The sequence below is a fragment of the Scyliorhinus torazame genome, chromosome 14 (assembly GCF_047496885.1).
Source record: "Scyliorhinus torazame isolate Kashiwa2021f chromosome 14, sScyTor2.1, whole genome shotgun sequence".
NCBI classification, from domain to species: domain Eukaryota; kingdom Metazoa; phylum Chordata; class Chondrichthyes; order Carcharhiniformes; family Scyliorhinidae; genus Scyliorhinus; species Scyliorhinus torazame.
This window is the reverse complement of record NC_092720.1, coordinates 101,360,350-101,381,233: the sequence shown is the minus strand read 5'-3', so window position 1 is coordinate 101,381,233 and position 20,884 is coordinate 101,360,350. Positions and strand designations below refer to the sequence as shown.

The 20,884-nt window shown below is 45.3% G+C and overlaps 1 protein-coding gene across 1 annotated transcript in view; it reads left to right on the top strand.

Moving 5' to 3' along the window:
- pik3cb (phosphatidylinositol-4,5-bisphosphate 3-kinase, catalytic subunit beta) overlaps positions 1-20,884 on the top strand; it is a 264,946-nt gene that overhangs the window by 160,519 nt on the left and 83,543 nt on the right. The window contains exons 9-12 of the mRNA XM_072474558.1: positions 1,402-1,498; positions 1,616-1,746; positions 4,744-4,797; positions 9,488-9,676. Of these exons, the coding sequence (XP_072330659.1) occupies positions 1,402-1,498; positions 1,616-1,746; positions 4,744-4,797; positions 9,488-9,676 (471 nt within the window). The remainder of the gene's footprint in view (positions 1-1,401; positions 1,499-1,615; positions 1,747-4,743; positions 4,798-9,487; positions 9,677-20,884) is intronic.

The window sequence follows — 20,884 nt, the reverse complement described above, 5'->3', positions numbered from 1 at the left end:
TGCCCGGAGTATCGGCGAATTGGCACCGGTCCTGATTTCTGTGTCAAACTAGATTCTCTGCCCCGGTGCCGGCTGCAATTTCGGCGGCGGGGTGTGGTGAATCCAGCCTCCTGTATTTGTACTCCCAAATCCATGTTCTCCAGTGTCTCTTATTTGCCTCCGGTCATCTAGTTTAATTCCCTCCACTGTTCAGCCTGTCATTACCTCAGATCTGGTGAGAAAATAGGTGAAGAGTGCAGAAAGAGCAAGAAGCAGGAACTGATGTGTTGGGTGTTCTGGATCACATACAGGTCACCAACACTTAAAGTAGTGCAACACTATTTTATTAAAAGATTAACTATTTAAACATACTTGAACTGTGGGTAAATACGATACTAGCTTTAACTAAAGACCTTTGCCTTGTCCTAACCAGTTGATGCACTCAGCACATGGTGAATGTCTGTGTTGCAGGCTGTGAGCTCTGTGCTCCTAGCTAGCTGCTACTCGAATGCCCGGGAACTCTGATGCCCCCTGTCTTTATAGTGCGTGTGCTCTCCCTGGTGATTTGCTGCGGTGTTGTGTATGTTGATTGGTCCCACTGTGTGTCCATCAGTGTGTGTCTGCACCATGATATACTGGTGTATATTATGAGAGGAACTTTCTAATATCAATCGTAACGTTTCTCGGAGGACGATCAATGTATGGAATTGACTTTAGGTCATGACCACACCCTTCCTATCTCTGTCACCTGAAGTCCTTCTAATTAAACCTCTAAGCTCCAGTCTAATTCAAGTGAATCTGCATTTTGGTCCTCCAAGGCCAATATGCCACTCTTTGGAATATGGTGCCCAAACGTAGTACTCCCAGATTGAGTCTGACCAAGGTTCTGGACTATTGAAGCATAATTTTTCTCCCCATTGTTGCTCCCCGCACTCACCAAATTTATGTTGTATCTATCTACATAAGAGTAAACACACATTAAAAATAGTGGACTGACTATAAGCATAGAATCCGTACAATGCATAAGGAAGCTATTTGGCTCAGTGAGTCTGCACTGATCCTCCAAAAGAGCACTCTCCTAGAGTACCTAGCCTCTACCAAGTCCCACTACGCCCACTCCCTGCCCTATTCCTGTAATCCCTCACCTTGATCTAACCTTGGGACACCGAGGGGCAATTTAGCATGGCCAATCCATCTAACCTGTACACCTTTGGTCTGTGGGAGGCAATCTGAGTACTCGGAGGAATCACACGCATACACGGGGAGAACGTGCAAACTCCACACAGACCATTAACCAAGGCCGGAATTGGACCCAGGTCTCTGGTGCTGTGAGGCATCAGAGCTAGCCACTGTGCTGCACTCTTACATGTTCTAAGACTGTGAAGGACATGATATGAATGTAAATCCTTCCTTCTCCATTAGCACTATCCAATTGCATGGGTCAACACTATGGTATTTGACTTCAGGGGACAACTGAAGAGTGGAGATCTCTCACTGCACTGCTGGTCATCGTTTCCTGGTAAGTGTGCTTCCAAGTGCATCTCGTACCAACTAATTGTGAACAGGCAACCATTATGTCTTCAGATCTAATTTCCAAATCATAAGTGATTCACAAGTAAGTTATCTTGGGTTTCAGATGAACTGGAGGAAATGCTGAACCCAATGGGTACAACACAAACCAATCCATACACCGAGAATGCTACAGATTTGCATATTCAGTTCCATGAATATAGTAAGTCGGCGATTTTCTATCCAGCTTTTGACAAGGTAGGTTTAACTTTCATCTTGAACATATGAGATTTGCTTTTCAACATACCTATTGGAAGTTGCTATTATTTGTGTTTTCACTATGTTTCTCTCCCTCTTCCTCTCCCATTCAAATTTTTGGCGTAGTCTTGTGCTGATTTAATGAGGAAGGGAATATATGCCTTTGCCTTTTCGTGCTGACCCTCCCTGTTGACCACTCTTGAGGTGAGGTATAGCACAACCAGATTTAAAGCTTCACCTCCACCTCAGGAGAGCATCTTCATTTCATTTGTCTGATACATTCCATTTCTCAATCCAGCCAACTTTGCAGAATCTTTTCAGATCTTCTCCTCTGTGTGGTCAGATTTCTTGCCAGCCCCCACCGGTAAAAGGACAAATGTCCTTCTGCGTCACCTCATCACTACCCTGATCAGTGACTAACTAACGGGTCAATAAGAATAGTCTGGACATATTCTTCTTTTCTTTGTGGGAAAGATGCTTAGCACCTCGGTGGTTCTGGGAAATGAGGTATCTCATTCATAAACAGCAAACATTACATTACCAGTGAACGGAACTCGTTCTATTTATTTCCCTCCGTGTTAAATGAAGGTGCAAGTTGTATTCTGCAATTTATGTGGAAAAAAGTTAGCCTTTAAAATATTTAGGCTGTATTATGCATTGCCTTTCAAAATAGCATATTTTATTGCCTAAAATTATAACCAAAAAGTCTTAGACAAACAAATCCGACCCCTCAGCGTTTCACCGAATGGAAGAGATCTCAGCACTGAAGGAGATCGTTTGGTCATTAATTCCATTAACTCCGAGCTCAACTTGAGCTAGTGCAGCATAATCTCATTTTCCTGTCCTTTCTGTGCCTCCTTTACGTTCTTCCTTTCAAAGTATCAATCTAATTTAATTTTAAATATTGCAAACTCTGTCTGAGTAACAACGAAGCACTGTTTTAACTTTGTGTGCCTCTCTGGGAGGTATTGTCACCTCCTTGGTTGATAATTTTGGGGGAGAAGGTGTCCAATCATTGTAGAACCCGCCCAATTTCCACCCTGTTGATTCCAAAGTGATTCACTTTGCCAGATTACAACCCAGACAGAAGGTGAAAATTACTCCCTCTATTTTGGGGGAAAAAACATCCTCTTTTGTTCTGTTGAGTATACCAAGGTTTCCCAAACGTTTTGAGCCACAAAACCGCTAGTGAGCGTCCAAGGGCATCCGGGAATCCCATGCATTCTCAAAATGTTGATACCCCATTTTTTTTTGCCATGAATTAGGTGCGAACACAGAAATCAAACGTAAATAAGTCTTTTCTAGCGTAATCTATGCATATATTAGGAAGAGGTACACAGTCACAAATACAGTGGCCAGCTCCATGGCCCCCTCACATTTAACCCCTGGCCAAGGCACACTCCATGGCCCCTTCGTGGTTAGCGCTGCTGCCTCACAGCACCAGGAATCCGGGTTCGATTCTGAACCCAGGTGACTGTGAGGAGTTTGCACATTCTCCCCGTGTCTGCGTGGGCTTTTCAAGGTGCTCCGGTTTCCTCCCAAAGATGTCTGTTTATCTTTGATGTGCATGTTAGGTGGATTAGCCATGATCAATTGCTAGTTGTGTGTCCAATTAGTGTCCAAAAGGTTCACCTGAGGTTATGGGATTTTGTGGAATGGGTGGGAGCATGGGCCTGTTTGGGGTGCTTTTTTGGAGGGTCGGTGCAGACTCAATGTGCCGAATGATCTCCTTCAGAACTGTAGGGAATCTGTGATTAACCCTTGGAAGTAGTATCCACTTTAGGAGTGGGTAATCTGGTAATAATTAAAAATTATCTTATTAAAATAATACCATTTGTCAGTTTTAATGGGAGGAATGATGCTGGAAAGTTGTTTCTCACAAACTTGCATCTGTATCATTGCACACATGCACCCCCTGCTCTCTCACTTGTGCTTCTCTGAGACCAGAAGCCCCCACGCTCTCCCATGTGCCTTTCTGAGGCTTCTCACTGCTTCTTGCTGCCTCTTTTTGGCATTGTCTCAATTCTCAGGATCAATGCTCACTATTGGCTGCAGCCTTTTCTGCCCAGCAACAACAGGATGGAATAAATCAAATGGGCCATAAATCAAATAGGCCAATCAGAAAAATGTCTCTTGGCTCACTGGGTGCTTATAGGCTGACTCGTCAGTCTATCGCCATCCAGTGCTCCAAGAGGCTTTGCTCTGATTTGCTTATTTCATGGCTGTAATTATTTTTTGAAATTGGTCAGTTGCATCTTTTGAAATGGACACATGGCGGCCGCCTGCTCCGTGCGCGGACCCCAGGGAAACCCTTCACGGACCCCTGGGGTATGCAATTCCTCCTCCATTTCTTTCTGTAAATTTGTTGGCAGAACTGAAAGGGAAGGTATAATTTCTGATCTTTCTGCATTATTGAATGTCTGGCTTCTAAAACAACTCTGGTACGAAGGCAACGGTGACTTAAATAGCTAAATAATTGGAGAGCAAAAAGCAAGTCTTTAAATGGTGCACAAAAGCAAAATATTGTGGATGCCGGAGACCAGAAATAAAAACAGAAAATGCTGGAATTGGTCGAGCATCATCTGTGGACAGAGATGAACAGTTAATGATTCAAATCATCAACACGCGCATCAGAGCTGAATGATGTGTTTACTTGTTCCCGATGCATTGGAAACCAGGCAGGGCTGAGAAGTTTGTCCGAAGGGTAAAAGGTTTTTACTTACTAAGTGTGCGCGCCATTTCAGTAAGCTGAGGAGCACTTGGGTGTTGAGCAAAGGGACATCTGCATAGTGGAGAAAGAATGTGAGCGGGTACAGGAAACTTTATTGTCATGCTCGCTTGATCAGACCCTATCACTGAATGAAGCCCGGGCACTATTTGGATTACTGTGTAGCTGGAGTCGAAATGTCTGGTTTGAAAGTTTCCCTATCTGACTTTTTTTTCTTTCTCTCCTCCCCGCACCCCCCCCCCCCCCCCTCCCCTGTACAAAAAAAAAAGATATTGGAGAAGGCTGCAGAGATTGCACGAAGCAATGATTCACTCAGTACATCAGTAAGTACAGCGCATGTGAGAATAGCAGAGCATGTTGTGGTGCCACCTAGTGTTCATCGGCTTAACTGTAATGTAACAAAGCCCAATATTATTAATGCGATCAACACCCTATTATTCTATTGTTATAAAGACACAAAAAAATGATTAATCTGAGATATGCTTTAAAGAATGTCGACTTGCGTCATAATATAAATAAATTGCAATAAACACCAATATGCATTGATCATGATGATAATGTAGTTAACTGGATTTGTAATCAAACCAATTTGAATCTCCATTTCAATGCCTGGGAGCCCATTTGAAATGTAAGTGGTGATTTGATAAGGGACTTGCTGGCGGTGAAAAGGAGACTAAAACAAGTCCATTCTCCAAACTCAATCGCAAGTGCCAAGGTTCAGTGTCAGCAGCAGAGCCATACCAAGTTAACCATTTAAAATCAAAATTCAGATGCTGCCTAAAAGAATAAAAATGATCTTGTTAAATGTGAATACTCTACTTCATTCTTACTCTGATCATTCAGTATTTGCCTGTACTAAGAGAAATTTAATTGTCCAGTAATTTGAATTAAGGATTGCAAATAACACAGAAAAGTGGAACTTAGGGTATTTTAAAAATAAAATGATTTTCAATTAAATGGACTTTTAATTATGAGTGGACTGCAATATGACATTTATGATACACTGTCCCTTTTGAAGTTCCGTCCATAGTAGTCACTTTAAAGTCAGCGACTGCTGCAACAGAAGCTTGCTAATACCTTGTCCAAATCACTCAACATCTGGGACGGGATTCTCCCATTCGGCGGCAGAGTGTCCACGCCGTCGGAAACGCTGTCGTGAAACGCCGCGGCATGAACGGGCCGCTGGGAGTCCCGATTCTGGCCCTTACAGGGGGCCCGCATGGCGCTGGCGCGGTTCATGCTGCTCCTGCCTCCCACCCCGGCGTGAACTGTGCACCGCGGGATCCACGCATGCATAGTGTTGCCGGCACCAACACGCGCATGTGCGGTGGCCTCCCTCAACGTGCCGGCCCCGACGCAACATGGCACAGGAGTTCAGGGGCCAGCTCGTAAGAAAATCAGGCCCGGGGAGCGAGAGGCTGGCCCGCCAATCGGTGGGCCCCGATTGCGGGCCTGGCCCCACTGGAGGCCTCCCCCCCCTCCCCCCCCCCCCCCGGGGTCAGAGCCCCCTTCCCTCCCCTCCCCCAAACAGGCCGCCCCCCCCCCCCCCAACCCTGCGCGCAGAGTTCCCGCCGGCTGCGACCAGGTGTAGACAGCGCCGGCGGGACTCTGCCTTTTTAGAGCGGCCGCTCGGCCCATCTGGGCCGGAGAATCATCAGCCAGGCTGTGTACAGCAGTCCGCGACCGCCGCGCCAAACGTGCCGGTGCCAATGGCGCCGATTCTCTGCCCCGGGCTGGGAGAATCCCGCCCCTGATGTCAGATTCAGTCCTGTCCCAGCACTTCATCCAGCAGTTACTGGATAGCACCCAGGAGTCATTACCTTGACTCAGGCACCATTCTCCGTGTGTTTCTTGCTGACATGCCCTTTCTAGTAACTTGTGCCAGACAGGATAGGCTGGTTGCGTGCCAGGACCCCTCTTGTCAGGAAGTGAAAATTCTTTCTAATGAGCTTCACATTCCACAACAAAGGAATTGCTGATATGGTACACTATGATCTATCTGCAGTGTGAAGTGGGGTTTGAACACCAGGATAAAAATTTTAAATTGGCAACACCAGGATTCCAGGATCCAATGTAGGTTAGTGAGCAAAAGGGTGATAGGTGAGCAGGTCTTTTGTACGGGTTAGGATATGGACAGGAGAGTTTGCATGAGCTTCATTGTATAGAGAGTGAATGACAAGAAGGTGGGTGAGTAGTGGAATAATCATTTCTGAAGATGATGGGTGGGATTTACTGACCACCTCACCGCATGTTTTCCGGCTGTGCCGCGTGGGATCGGAATTACCAGTGGCATGAACAGCCAGTAAATACTGCCCGATGAAGATATGTGTGAGGTTTCTGCAGCAGATGGGCTGAGGTGGGAGTAGGCAGTCTTTACTACGAAATGGACAGGAGTCTGAAATTCAGCTGAAGGACAATGGCCAGAGAAGGGGAATGGAATAGATGGCGATGGTGCAGAAATTTTGGCAGAGATGGAAGACAAAGAGTTTTTGTCTTCCTGATGATTAATGCGGGACATCAAGAACAAGGTGTCAGGCAAGCAGTATGACAACACATAGTGGAAGGGTGGACAGATGTCATGGGGAGATAGAGATGGATGACTTCACCATACAGGTAGCAACAGCCTGTGGAAGCTAATGCCATTTTGTTTCAAACAATGTTTTTTTTTTGTTGAATTTTTAAATTTAAAACAGATTTGTAACATTTACAGAGAAAAAAGGCCATATACAAAAGCCTTAACATATTGAAAACGAACAGTGGGAAACAATAAACGTATTAGTAAGGCACTTCCCCTATCAGCTCTGTTTGCCCATGCCCTACGTGTTCAACTGAACTAAACTAATGCGGCTCTAACCCCCCCCCCCCCCCCCCCCCCCGCCCCCGGGTGCTGCTGCTGTCGGTTTCCTACGCTGTTCCCTGCAAGCGACTCTTCCCCCCCCCCCCCCTTGCCCTCAAGTCTTCTCTGCTCTCCTTCCCGGCTCCCCCCCCCCCCCCCCCCCCCCCCCCCCGAGGCCTATCCTGCCAGGTCCGCCCCTTCTCCTACTCTCCCTGGTGCCCCCTGACCTACGCTAGCTACGCTGACCCCTGCCCTTAGTGCCCAACTGTCTCCCGCCCAAATGCTCGGGCCCTCCCCCCACACACTATGGACCCATTAACCTGATTGTACCTCCCCGTGCCCTTTCAAGTCCCTTAACCAGCCCCGAGCCTTAGTTAAAGCCCAGCTTCTTTTTTGTAAAATAAAAGTCAGTTCCTAGTCAAAGCATGTTAGAACACTGAAAAAGCTAAGTGCCCGTTAGTTCAAGTCCAGCTTCTTCTCTTGAATAAAGGCCCAAACCTGTTCTGGTGTCTCGAAGTTGTGATGGAGTTCCTCAAATGTAACCCAAAGCTTCGCAGGATACAGCATTCCAAACCTCACCTCCTTTTTGTAGAGGGCTGCCTTTACCTTGATGAATCCTGCACGCCTCTTGGCCACTCCGTTCCCAAGTCCTGGTAGATGCGCACCTCACAGTTCTCCCATCTGCTGCTCCTCTCCGCCACGATCCCTGTCAGCAAGCCGGTGAAAGCGAACCAAGGCCCTCGGTCGGTCGCCCGTCCTAGGCTTCCTTGCGGGGGCTCTATGCGCCCCATCCAACTCCAGGGGTCGAGGGAAGGCCTCCAGTCCCATCAGCGCTCCGAGCATACCCATCACGTATGCGCCCGCATCCGATCCCTCACAGCCCTCGGGGAGGCCCACGATCCTCAAGTTCTGCCTCCTGGCTCTATTCCCCAGCTCTTCAAGCTGCTCCTGCATCCTCTTCTGGCGAGAGTTCAGCTCCTCCACCTCGTGCTCCAGCTCCGTTACCGTGTCCGCCTGGGTGGAGAGCTTCACTTCGACCTCCCTTAGTGCCTTGTCTTGGACCGCCTGCGCCTCGACCATTCGATCCATCACCGCCCTCATCGGGCCCAACGTGCCCCTCCTCCGTTCGGTGAAGCAGCTCCTAAAAAACTCCATCTGCTGCTCTCTTGGCCAGTGAGCCTCCGCTCCCTGTTCCCTGCCGGCCGCCATGCTTCGCCGCCCGGTCTGGGGTCCCCGCTGCTCCTGCTTCGAACTTCGCCGCTCCCCTCGACCACTTCTGGTCCAACTGTCCATACCCCGGGGGGGAAAACCTCCTGTTTCAAACAATGTTGATGAGGGCAGCACATATATGAGAAAGGTAAGGGATAAGTATAGAGCTTGAGGGGACCCCAGAGGTAATGATGCAGGGGCAGGAAAAGAAGACATTGCTGCAAGATGCTTCAGCTATAGTTTGGCAAGGTGAGATTGGAACAAAGAAAGGAGGGTGCCACTGAGTGGGAAAGTAAAAGAGGCTTTATAGAAGACCACTGCAGCCAAGGTGATACTGTCATCCAGGAAGGAATCGATACCTTTGGGAGAGGAGTGAATAGAGGAGGAGGGAAAAAGGCTATAAATTGAGCAAACCACATTTGGTGTAGTAAGGGGTGCTTTTGTGAGGTTATGGCTATGTCACATTGTCAGAGCTAGTGGCAATCTTTAGTTTTCCCCTAACCTTGCAGGATATTGAGAGTGCATTCTACAAATAAAAATAGTCCCATTGTCCAGTATTGGTGTCAGTTACTTTGAGCATAACTTACAATCAAAAATACATTATGAAAAGTGGTAGAATTTGACAGTATTTGTTTTCGGAGTTGTTTTCCCAATATCAATGGCACAGATGATGGTGCCGGCTAACAGTGCAGCCAGTCACCATTCTTAGAGGGCAGGAAGGCACCCTATTTTCTCTTGGAACAGTCCAGTCTGGACCACCATAATTATCTCTGTAACCACAGCCTAATTAGTATCCTGGCTTCCTATTTTGAAAATCCAGTTCTCTTGTTCTATATATGTTTAGGCTTTTTTTCCCCCCTTGTTTCAAAACATTAATGTTGGCAAGGCAATTGTCTAACCCAGTTTGCCTGCCAGATAAACCTGCATGTATTGCTAAACCTGTAATTGGGAACCACTTTTTCCTTCAGGGGCGAGGATGGAAGAAGTTACATATTGAGCTGAGGGAAATCACGGAGCGAGATCCACTGTCTCAACTTTGTGAAAATGAGATGGATTTAATATGGACTCTACGGTATGATTGTCGTGAAAACTTTCCTCAGTCATTGCCCAAACTGCTGCTCTCGGTAAAGTGGAATAAGCTTGAAGATGTGGCGCAGGTATGGCCATTGAACTTGTCTCCTACTATCAAATGTTGTGAACTTTTAATAGTTGCATGTCAGTAATGAAAATCAGCCATTTCTTTAGATTTCTAAAAATGTTGTAATGGGGTTTCTCCTGTTGTGCCTCCATCAATATGTTGCATTGCAACACTTCTTAGTAAACCTCTATTCACTTATTTACTCCCAATGACCACCTCTACCCACCAACATTACTGCCATCATGTTGGAAATGTGAGAGTGGAATGTACTGCAGAGCAGTCCATAGTCCCACTATGAGTTTGTGGATGGGGCACTTGCTTTTGCTGCAAATATGCCAACACTATTCATGATGAAAATATTTTAATTGTAAAAGATGCCCACAAGGATTTTTTTTAAAAACAGCTCTACGTTATATCAAGCCCTTGGCCAGCTTATGAAAGAAAGGATTTGCATTCATATTGCATGTCAGGTTGTCCTAGTTGCTTCGCAGTCAATGAAGTATAGTTGCTGCTGTAATATGGGCACAGCACAAGGTGCCGCAAGTGATGGGTAACCAAGGCCAGTGATTGGGCCACATGAGTGGCCCTCCTTCATCTCAGTGGACCACAGGTTTGAAATCGATCATGTGCACAAACCATGAGCCCATGAATAAGATTAAATACATTTAATACACATTAAATATTTCAAAATAAGTTGCAGAAAATTCTAAATCATTCATATGTTGATAGAATTGTCATCAACTCCAAATGAGAAAAGCAAAATAAATATTTACACTTGTCTTAATGTATATTACAATTTACTGTGCTTATCAAAGTTAGTACCACTACAACTAAGTTATACATTGCTTAATTACACAAATATGCGATTTAGGTATTTTTATTTATTTATCTTTACTTACTTTAATTAATAAAATCGACTGCTTCCGATAAGCTTTACTATTGCTGTTATAAAATCTTTATTACGAAGAAAACCTTGCAGTTTATTTATTCATTTTTAAAATAAATTTAGAGTACCCAATTCCTTTTTTTCCAATTAAGGGGCAATTTAGTGAGGTCAATCCACCTACCCTGCACATCTTTGGGTTGTAGGGATGAAACCCACGCAAACACGGGAGAATGTGCAAACTCCACACGGATAGTGACCCAAAGCCGGGATCGAACCCGGGACCTCGGTGACGTGAGGCAGCAGTGCTAACCACTGCACCACCGTGCCGCCCCTGAAGAACACCTTACAATTGTATCAGCCTGGAAAGATGAATGAGGAAATCCTCCTGGCACCACTCTCGGTCTCACTCTTTCTCACACCCTTTTATCGCCTGGCTTCACTCTTAGTCTCGTTCTTTGTTTCGTTCTTTTATCTCCTGGCTTCACTCTCATTCTATTTCATGCCCTTTTATCTCTTGTTCTTTTATCTCTTGCTCTTTCCCGCACCTCTTATCTCCTGGCTCCGTTCTCATTCACACAATCGTCACTCTCACTCCCTCAACAAAATGTCTCGTGGACTGCAGGCAGAACCCGGATGGGCCGCAGATTGCCCACCTCTGAGATGGGTGATCTGGATTTGCTCGAAGGTTAAATGTTAGAGGAAAATGTGAGAATTCGCCATCTCTTCAGGTGGCTCCACTGTGTCTTTACATCAATTTGAGTGGCAGGTAAAGCCTCCATTTAATCCATCATCGAAGATACGGCATGTCACACAGTGTAGCATATCCTCAGTGTCAATCTGCATTATATGTTTTATGTGAAATACATGCATCTTCCAACTGGCACAATCACAGTAGCTGGTCAAATATCAAGGTGCTTTTGGAGAAGGGCTCTAGAAAATCACTTGCAAATGGTTTTTAACATGCTTCCTTTTATTGAACAATATCCAGAAATTCCTCCTGCTCTCCTCAGGAAATTTCTTTAGGAAACACATTGGCTTACTTGTTAGTTTTATTTAAAAAATGCTGCCTCATTTTAATAGACTTCTAACCGCCGCTTCTATATCCTCAGTGCTCCATTAAGGTTCACATCTTTGCAGGCCCCACATAGACACTGCAAGCACAATCACCACTGAACTGCAGGAACCATCACGCAATTTTTTTTTAAACCTTTTTAAATAAAATCCATTTGATCTTGATTATTTCTTCAAGATAAAACTGCGCTGCCCTGAGGTCCTCCTTCCTTTTTGTCACTCTTTGTTTTTTTGGCCAGCAAACCCAAAAGTGACAATAACAGGAAACTACTGTGTAAACCGTTTTACTGTGAGATACTGCAACTTTTGATCTCAAAAAGAATTTGGTACTAAATTTTAAAAGGATGCTCTCCAATGACTTTCTCTTCTAATAAAAAATTCATAACTAGCTTCCCTGTCTTTGACCTGTAGCTCCGATTTTTAACTCCTTCTTTACTATTTATTCAAGTAAAAATCTATTTAGCCTTGTTGATATTTAATCCTCATGGATTATTATGGAGAATAATGTTGGATTTTTGAAATGCTTCATTCTGTGGATGCAAAGTTGATACCCAATTTAAGGATGCTTGCAGGCAGAATCTTTGGGTGGAATTTAAAGCCCCCCCACCAGCCCAAGGCAGGTTTGGTGGTGGTGGGCACTTAATCAGATGAAGAGGTGTGGGCTGGGGACCTCGCCAACTACCCACGCCTGAGCTGGGAAAACTTGTGGGCAGGACAGTCTTGATGCCCTGATGCCTATTGCTTAATTATACCCATTTAAGAGCCTCATCCTGCTCCAGTATTCAACCAGGAGTGCGTGGGGCAGTCGCCGCATTGGGAGCCCAAATTCCATCAGGTTTGCCTGTGGGAAAGGGTACACTCGTTGGCAAGCACTCAGTGCCTGATCGAGGAACTCTCAACATCGGGAATGGGTGGGGGTTAGAGGGGTGGAGTGTTACCGTGAGTCACCCCCCCCCCCCACCCCCGACCTTTCTTTCAACATCCTCCTGCACCCCTTATCCACTGACGTCCCTCACCCCCCAGGCAATCTACCCTCACTCATCTGTTGTCTATGTCCATTGCTGATTCTGGGCCTCTGGTGGAGATTCAATTGTAAGGGGATTAGATAGGCATTTCTGTGACCGCAAATAAGACTCCAGGTGTTGCTTCCATGGTGCTCGGGTCAAGGATGTCTTGGAGCAGACACAGGACATTCTGAAAGGGGAGGGTGATCAGGGTACACATTGGTACAACAACGTAAGTTTAAAATAAAAAAAAAGGGAGGCTGTCCAAAAAAGCAGAACATAGGGAGGGAGTTAAGAAGTAAGTTGAAATGTAGGACCTCAAAAGAAGTAATCTCAGGATTGATAAAGGGTGGGGGTGTGGGGAACGGTGGCATGAAGAAAAGGCAGGATCGGCTCCTGAGATAGGTGTGCCCTTTTTAAAGTGCTCCCAGATGTCAAAGTTCAGTTGGTCGTCCCCCACGCTCCCCACCCATAGACATCGTGCAGACATGGGCAACATCCCCCACCCCCTCCCCCACATCCCCAATCAGTAAATATCCGCGTCACACCTTCCCCCCCACCTCCCACTACACACACACCATGCAGACATGAGGGTGACCCGGTCCTATCCCCATCTATCCTCGTCAGCATCGGGGCATAACTCCTGCCCAAAGAGTATACCCTGCTATTGGGTCACTGAGGTCTGACCAGCTGAGTATTTCCAGCATTTTCTGTTTATATTGCTGTTTATGTAAGCTGTCCTAATAATTAAACCTATGTAAAGATAACTAATTAAGCATAAAAAGCTGGGCAGCATGGTGGTGCAGTAGTTAGCACTGCTGCCTCACGGTGTCGAGGTCCCAGGTTCGATCCCGGCTCTGGGTCACTGTCCGTGTGGAGTTTGCACATTCGCCCCGTGTTTGCGTGGGTTTCGCCCCCACAACCCAAATATGTGCAGGGTAGGTGGATTGGCCACGCTAAATTGCCCCTTAATTGGAATAAATGAATCGGTTACTCTAAATTTTTTATTTTTTTATTTAAAAAGCTGGAAGCCAACAGCATGTGGGCTGAAATCTGTGGTGACGTCAGACTACTGGTGTGGAGGCCCGTTAAATTTGGGAATGCCTGATTATCATCAGATAATTGTCCCCATGATTGATGTTGGAGGATTTACAGTTGTCCTTGGAAGAGTAAATCAGCTAGCATTTCTACTTTTTCTTGTTGATGCCGTTACTGAGGCATGCACGTGTGTACAGTGAAGGAAGGATCAGTCTCGGACTCAGCTGTTGTCCCCTTCAGACTCGGGATGCATTATACTGTCCATGAAGTAGTGGAGGGCACAACCTGGACTGCAACTCAGTAAGAAATCTCAATGCCTTCACCTGAGAAGAGGAGGATCATTGAGAAAATTGTTGAGGGTTAGAGGTTTTAAAAAAAAAAAATGGTACTTCCTATCACCGTGGAGTTGAAGGCACACATCAGCCCACAGTGGCTGCTATGTTCATGCGCTCCCCGCTCTGTGGCTACCTCACTCATGAACTCCGGTAGCCCACGGTGCACTTCGCAGAAGGAGGCCATTTCCATAGGTCCAACCTAAGTTGTATTTCATAACCAGTGAAAACCGCATGTGGTGTTCCAAATCCGGTATATTGGTGCCACTTGGCTCATAGTAGAATTACTGGTAGAAAAATATCAGGAGTTATCACCTGGCACAGTCTTGTCAGTGCATTTGTCAAGGGGCGGGAGCTTTTTTTTTTCTTGCATAGCACATCCACCAACATAAAAAAATTGCGTAGTTGAAATGTTCGGCACTTTTATCGAGAGAAATTACTTTTCTAAATACAGTTCTCAGGGTGGAACTAAATCAGGGAGATCCCTGTTTTGATTGCTGCTGTGTGCGAAGTTACCTGATCTAAATGGCATGGCAGTGTGCCAAGTACTAAACTGCCCTCAATGCCCTTGGGAAAGGGAGGTCGGAAACCCTCCAGTATTCCCTTTCTGATTGCAGTACTGGTGGGGTCACATTTTGTGCTCCTGACCCCACGAGATGAGTTGGTGCGAGGCCTCAACCAATGTTCATACTCAGACCACAATAATTCTGACGAGCTGACCATGCAGGTTGGGTCTCACCAAGCAACTCACCAGCTGGAGATGTCGGCAGTTGAAGGATGAGATGGTGACATGTAAGAGGATTTTTGAATGCTCTTTTGGGCCTCACAAATGCCAGGCCACAGCATTTCTAATCCTGTTTTGCAAATTGCTTGCAACATTTCCTTTTATGGGCAGCCTTTTCGCCATTGGGCGCCAAGGGCAGCACGGTAGCATTGTGGATAGCACAATTGCTTCACAGCTCCAGGGTCCCAGGTTCGATTCCGGCTTGGTTCACTGTCTGTGCGGAGTCTGCTCATCCTCCCCGTGTGTGTGTGGGTTTCCTCCGGGTGCTCTGGTTTCCTCCCACAGTCCAAAGATGTGCAGGTTAGGTGGATTGGCCATGATAAATTGTCCTTCGTGTCCAAAATTGCCCTTAGTGGGGTTACTGGGTTATGGGGATAGGGTGGAGGTGTTGACCTAGGGTGGGGTGCTCTTTCCAAGAGCCGGTGCAGACTCGATGGGCCGAATGGCCTCCTTCTGCGTTGTAAATTCTATGAAAAAAAGTTCCACTGGGCAGTTCATTCACCTATATTTTGGGGAGGGGCTTTGCTCGCTGGCTTCCTGGCTTGCTTTGAAATCATGGCAAGCCTCTCATCAGCGGTAAATACCAATTTGTATGTGATCACTGTGATATTCAATCTGCTATTACCTTTACAACCTGTAACTGGGAAGAAAAATTGTCCCTTGTGCGTGGATAAGGATATACAAAATTCGTTTCAAATTACAATTTCCGGCGGCAAATGATGCTCTCCATTGGCTGCTGGCGGGATCTCCGGCCCCGCTGAGGTCTATGCCATTTTATATGGCTTGCCTGCAACACCACCGGGGAACCCACTGCAGCGGTGGGGTTGCTTTCGGTGGGACTGGAAGATTAAAGGCTGGAACATAATTGAGACGGGTTTGAGGCAATGTGTCTTGGAGCAATTTCAGCATAGCAGAAACACTAGAGTAGACCAGTTTAGGACCCAAAATTCTTCGCTGTGCTAAAAACATCAGCATTAAAAAATTAAATGATAAAAGCCTATTCAACCCACGGCTTAGACTGAATGCCCAGACCCTGCAGGCCACTTCAGCAGTGTTTGGCTCTGAATAATCCAGTCTGTATGAACTCTAAAGTGTAGTGCAAACTTCTGGAGGCCTCGCTGGAACATTATTTTGGCAGAGCTGGGGGATAGCAAGCATGAAATATTGAAATTTAATCACCCAGATCTTGAGCCAGGAAGACCAACAAATACCATTGACAGCAATAGAGATTCCTGAAACCTCAGTTCTTTATTTATGTTACTGAACCACGTTCAAGAGAACTTTGAGCAGGACTTTCCCAGCCAGCCACCTGTTTATCCAGTGAGGACAATTTCACCATGAAAGGAAGGGATGGAGATTGGCCAAGCATAAAACAAATGTGCTGCTGGTGTCCAAAGAGGCCATTCTTTAAGTGTTATATGTTTTAGTTGCTGTGAAATGAAGAGTCTAAAGTTCTTGTTCCTTTTCACCGAACACCATTTATTTCACTTCCACAGCCTCTGCACAAAACTCTTAACAACACACCACCTGACAGAGGCCACCTGAAGCCCCTTTACATATCAGTGTCAATTAATGGATACTTAACATAAATGAGACCACTAATTGCAATGTCTCTTCACCCATTACTTTACATCAAGTGCCAGGTTAGACCATGCCCACAGCGTACATGGCAGTCGACAATGCAACTGCCAAGACTAATCTCTCAACATCCAGAATGTACACCGCAGTTTCCCATAGCCACATTTGTAACCTCGGACACGCTTGAAATAGACTTGGATCAACCATTTGTATATCTCAATGACATATTGAACTCCTGTTATTGCCAGAGGAGGGGGAAATTGGTCACTTTAAATAGTGTTCAGCACACAAAATGACTGGGTAGGAGTTTATAGTGGTCCACCTTGCAGCCGTAAAACTGGTGTTAGTCCTTTGAATAGCCCTTTGAATTCTGAGTCACAATCTGTAACACCATATTTGGTCCATTGGTGTGTTGGATACTATATTGACGCGAGGAGTTTTAAACTTATGTTCTAAAAGTATGCAGGTTGGGGTGCTACTGCTTGCACTGCACATGCTCTGTCAAGTTCTGACAAGCCTCCCGTTGCCTAACTCACAGGCCTTGGAGATGTCTACCAGCTGGAGACCATTCAAAGAATATTCAAAAGCTTTCAATATTTACTTTTGTGAGCTTAGGAGAAGCAAGATGGACCGTTTTTTTTTAAAAAAATGTCATCACACTGAAGTGTGCCAATTAGCTGGCAGCTCTTTTGCTCAGCAGCACTGCCAGGGAGGATGACTGAAGCAAGAATGGGCTCAGGGGACCCAAAATGCTCACAGCGACCCAGGTTAGAGGTAAGTGACGGCAGGAAGGATTTGTGGGGTAGATGTCATGGGATAGGGAGTGCAAGGGTGTTGGCAGCAAGGGCATGGTGCTGGCTCTCTGCAGGACCCCACTCCTTCCTAATCCCGGGCCCCTCGATCAGGCACCATGCCTGTAGCTGAGGAACGCTGCAGGAAACCAGAAATAATCTTCAAAAGTTTGCATGTTGTGTTCCCTGCCTGCCACTGTAAATACCAAGAGCTGCAGGAAGAGGTCCTTATTTGGGCATTAGTTGCCCACATAAGAGCCTCAATTTGTGGCAAGGTGGAAGGCTGTCCATGAGCCACCTTGCCATGGGCTTATTTGATGTGGAGGCAGGACTGTAGCAGCATCCCTGCCTCAAACCCACCAGGTGAGGGTGTGGGCTGTGCAGAGGCGCACAAAATACAGTCTGGCTGTTTTTAACTACTTTATCGAAAAATGGACTGCTCAAATGGTTTTCATTCAATGAGTTGGATTTTATCTTGGGTTTGCAGTGAATGTCCTTGCTGTTTTAGCAACATGATTTTTCAATCCTCTACTTTGAGAATAATAAAGAGAGGCTCTGTTTAATACTTTGGGAGGGAAAGGGAACAGGAGAGACTGGAATATTCTGGTTAGTGGATAATCTCCAGTTTCACCGATCAGCAGCAGACTTTCATTAAACTTCCAGATAACGAGCTAGCCTTAGCAGATTGGATAACCGGTGTACAATCTCTGGGGTAGAGGAGAACAATCACTCAGTAGGTGGGGACTCCTAGCAGGGGAGGTGGGTGGGGGGGGGGGGAGGGGTGGGGGGTGGCTTGTGCAGCTAGCTGCAGGGATGCTCTGTAATCCAACACGGAAACGTATCGTAGAGCATAACTGTGAGTAATTAGCTAAGAAAATAAGAACGTTTCAACCACCTCATTGTGTTTACATATTAAACGCAATCCAGTAGTTAGCCCTTCTCTGGAGAAACTGTTTCAGGTTTGTAAGGTTATGTGAAGCGCCAGTGTGAGGATGCAACAGAATGTGAACTGCTACAGATCATTACATAACTATGTGAACCCCAGTTTCTACATTTACCGTCTTGTAATATTCGAATGAACTTCTCAAGCCATGTGTCCCAAAGACAATAGTCAGCAAGTAGCTCTATTTGAACATTTAATTTTAATCTTACTCTCTACACCCTCCAATGTCGCTGAATTCTTGATTTAAAAAAATCCATGACTTGAGAGGACGTTGAGCAGTTCTAAAGTGACAAATTTGATCCAGATGCAGTAATATACACTGGCCTGCTGTCAAAACACCCCTCTTGTCGACTTTTTGAACTGTGATTGTCATTGCCAGGTACCCACCCTGGTCGCTGTGTTCATTGGCCTGTGCTTCCCATCTGAAAAGAATGACCAGAGAAATATAAACAAACTACCCAGTATTTTTGGAATTTCTCTGGCTGTTTTTACAGGCCTGGTTTCTCTTGAACTCCTAGGAATGATCCGGGGTGAATTTTTTCAGACTGAGGAATTACATTTTTGTCCTAATTGTAAGCTGAACTAGAAAATAAACCTAATGCATTGTTTCAGTTGTAATTATTTTTTTTACATTGCGGAGATAATAGGAATGCCGGAAATGGGAGTGACTTGACTGATATCCGAATTTCCTTTTGAATGAAACGTCTTCAGGACATGCATGCTGAGTGAGCTGACCCAGTGTTAGATCAGCTCAAAGTTTGATTTCAAATGTGAACGTTACGTAAAGTTGGATTCTGCCTTTGGATGGCTGTGGCATCTCTTTGCTGGGCTGCTGAATAATTGACAGCCTCCTGTTAATACAATACTATTTCTCTTGCCCTATCCCTACCCCAACCAAAATAATTATGGAAAATTAATGGCACATGCTTTACATAGGAAATTACCAGCACTCAAATTTTCAACTTGAGCTGACCTTACAATGCCACAGTATTGACTTTGAGAACTGTGAATTTTCTTGCAAATAACTTGTTTTACACCTTCTCCTCCTCTGCTATGTCCCCCCTTCAATATTCTTCTGAATAATTTCATTGATGTGGCAGTATAATTTGAACACAAAAACCACTCTCTAGTATCCCACTTAATGGCCCAGATTTTGCGGTTGTAATTTAAAACATTTATTTCAAGGGATGTGGCTGCCACTGGCAAAACCAGCCGTTGCTGCCAATCATTCATTAACTACCCTTGAATTGAACTGAAATGAAATGAAAATCGCTTATCGTCACAAGTAGGCTTCAAATGAAGTTCCTGTGAAAAGCCCCTAGTCACCACATTCCGGCGCCTGTTGGCTTGCTGGGCCGTTTCGAAGGGCATTTAAGAGTCAACCACATTACAGCAGGTTTGGAGCCACATGTAAGTCAGATCAATTAAGGACAGCAAATTGTCTCCCCTGAAGAACATTAGTAAGCTAAAATGTTTTTTTAAAAATTGACTATTGTTCACAAATTTTCAATTCCAGATTTTTAAAAATTAATTAATTGAATTTAAACTCCCCCAGACTCCATGATGAGATTTGAACTTCTGTCCCCAGGTCATTAGCTGGGCCTTTGGATTTTTCGTCCAGCATGTTAAAAATTCCATAGTTTATATGTTATTTTTAAAAAGGTTAGCTGCTGAGGACAAAATCTAAGCCAGTATGTCATCTGTGAGTCTAAGCAGACTATTATACCTTTGACCATGGGCAGGCATTAAAAGCCAATGCACCTGACATTCACACTGTAAAGTGGGACCCCTCTCTGAAATTCTTTCCCCCTCCCCTGAACTAAGGACAGTAAGGTCAATAGTGATATCATCCATGAGACAGATAATGAGCTCAGGGTTGATCCTGGAAGTGAACCTGGGGCCTACCTGTTTTGTTCCAGATGGTATATTTATCAGGTGAACCGGACAGTCGGTGGCAAATAACCTCAAACCTTGAACTTTAATGAAAACCTGAGCGGATTTAGCTTACCTCATTATTTTTATTCCCTCTCCTTTCAAGGTCTGTGGATTCTTCCCTTGTACATAAGTACCATGTTTTCCTTCAGATGACATTATCACCTTCCGCTCTTTTAGCTCCTCTTGCGTTACGGACAAGGGAGTGACGTTAATTGAATCATTATCACTGTCACGACCCGAAGGGTGAGAACAGCGATAGTTTTTAATTTCTAATTTGTTAACGCATTCAAAACCCATCGATACGCAAATCTCACACCAGCATACAAGGAAGAAAGAAAGGGAAAGAAGTCACAAATTGTGAGTTTTTAAAAAAATAAAAAATCGAAAAGGCACGATGTGACTGGAGTCCAGTAGGTCGATATCTAATGGAGGTTTGTTCAGGTGGCTTTGCCTGGCAGAATTCCTGGTCTTTGTTCTCTGAACTCAGTTGCAGATTGAAGATGCAGGAAAGTATTCTTGTATTCTGGAAATTGGTTCACTCTGTAGGCAAAATACAGGATTCTTTCTGGAGATCCGACTTTGCGAGACATGGAGGCCAAAGGCAGGCTGCTAGCCTGGAGTCCAGCTTTCTCTTGGATTAAACGGCAACTGAAGACAGAATCCAGAAGCTGAATGATTAAAACGATTCAAACTTTATGTAGGGGGAAGACATGCATGAGGTGGCTCCATCTAGAGTACTGTGCTTTTTGACCATTTCTCTGTTTCAGGGGGTATTCTCTTCTGAAATCCCACATCATTAATGGGATAGGGATCCGATATAAGTGAAATGCCCAGAAAGATCAGGGGAAAAAAGACACAGTAGAAA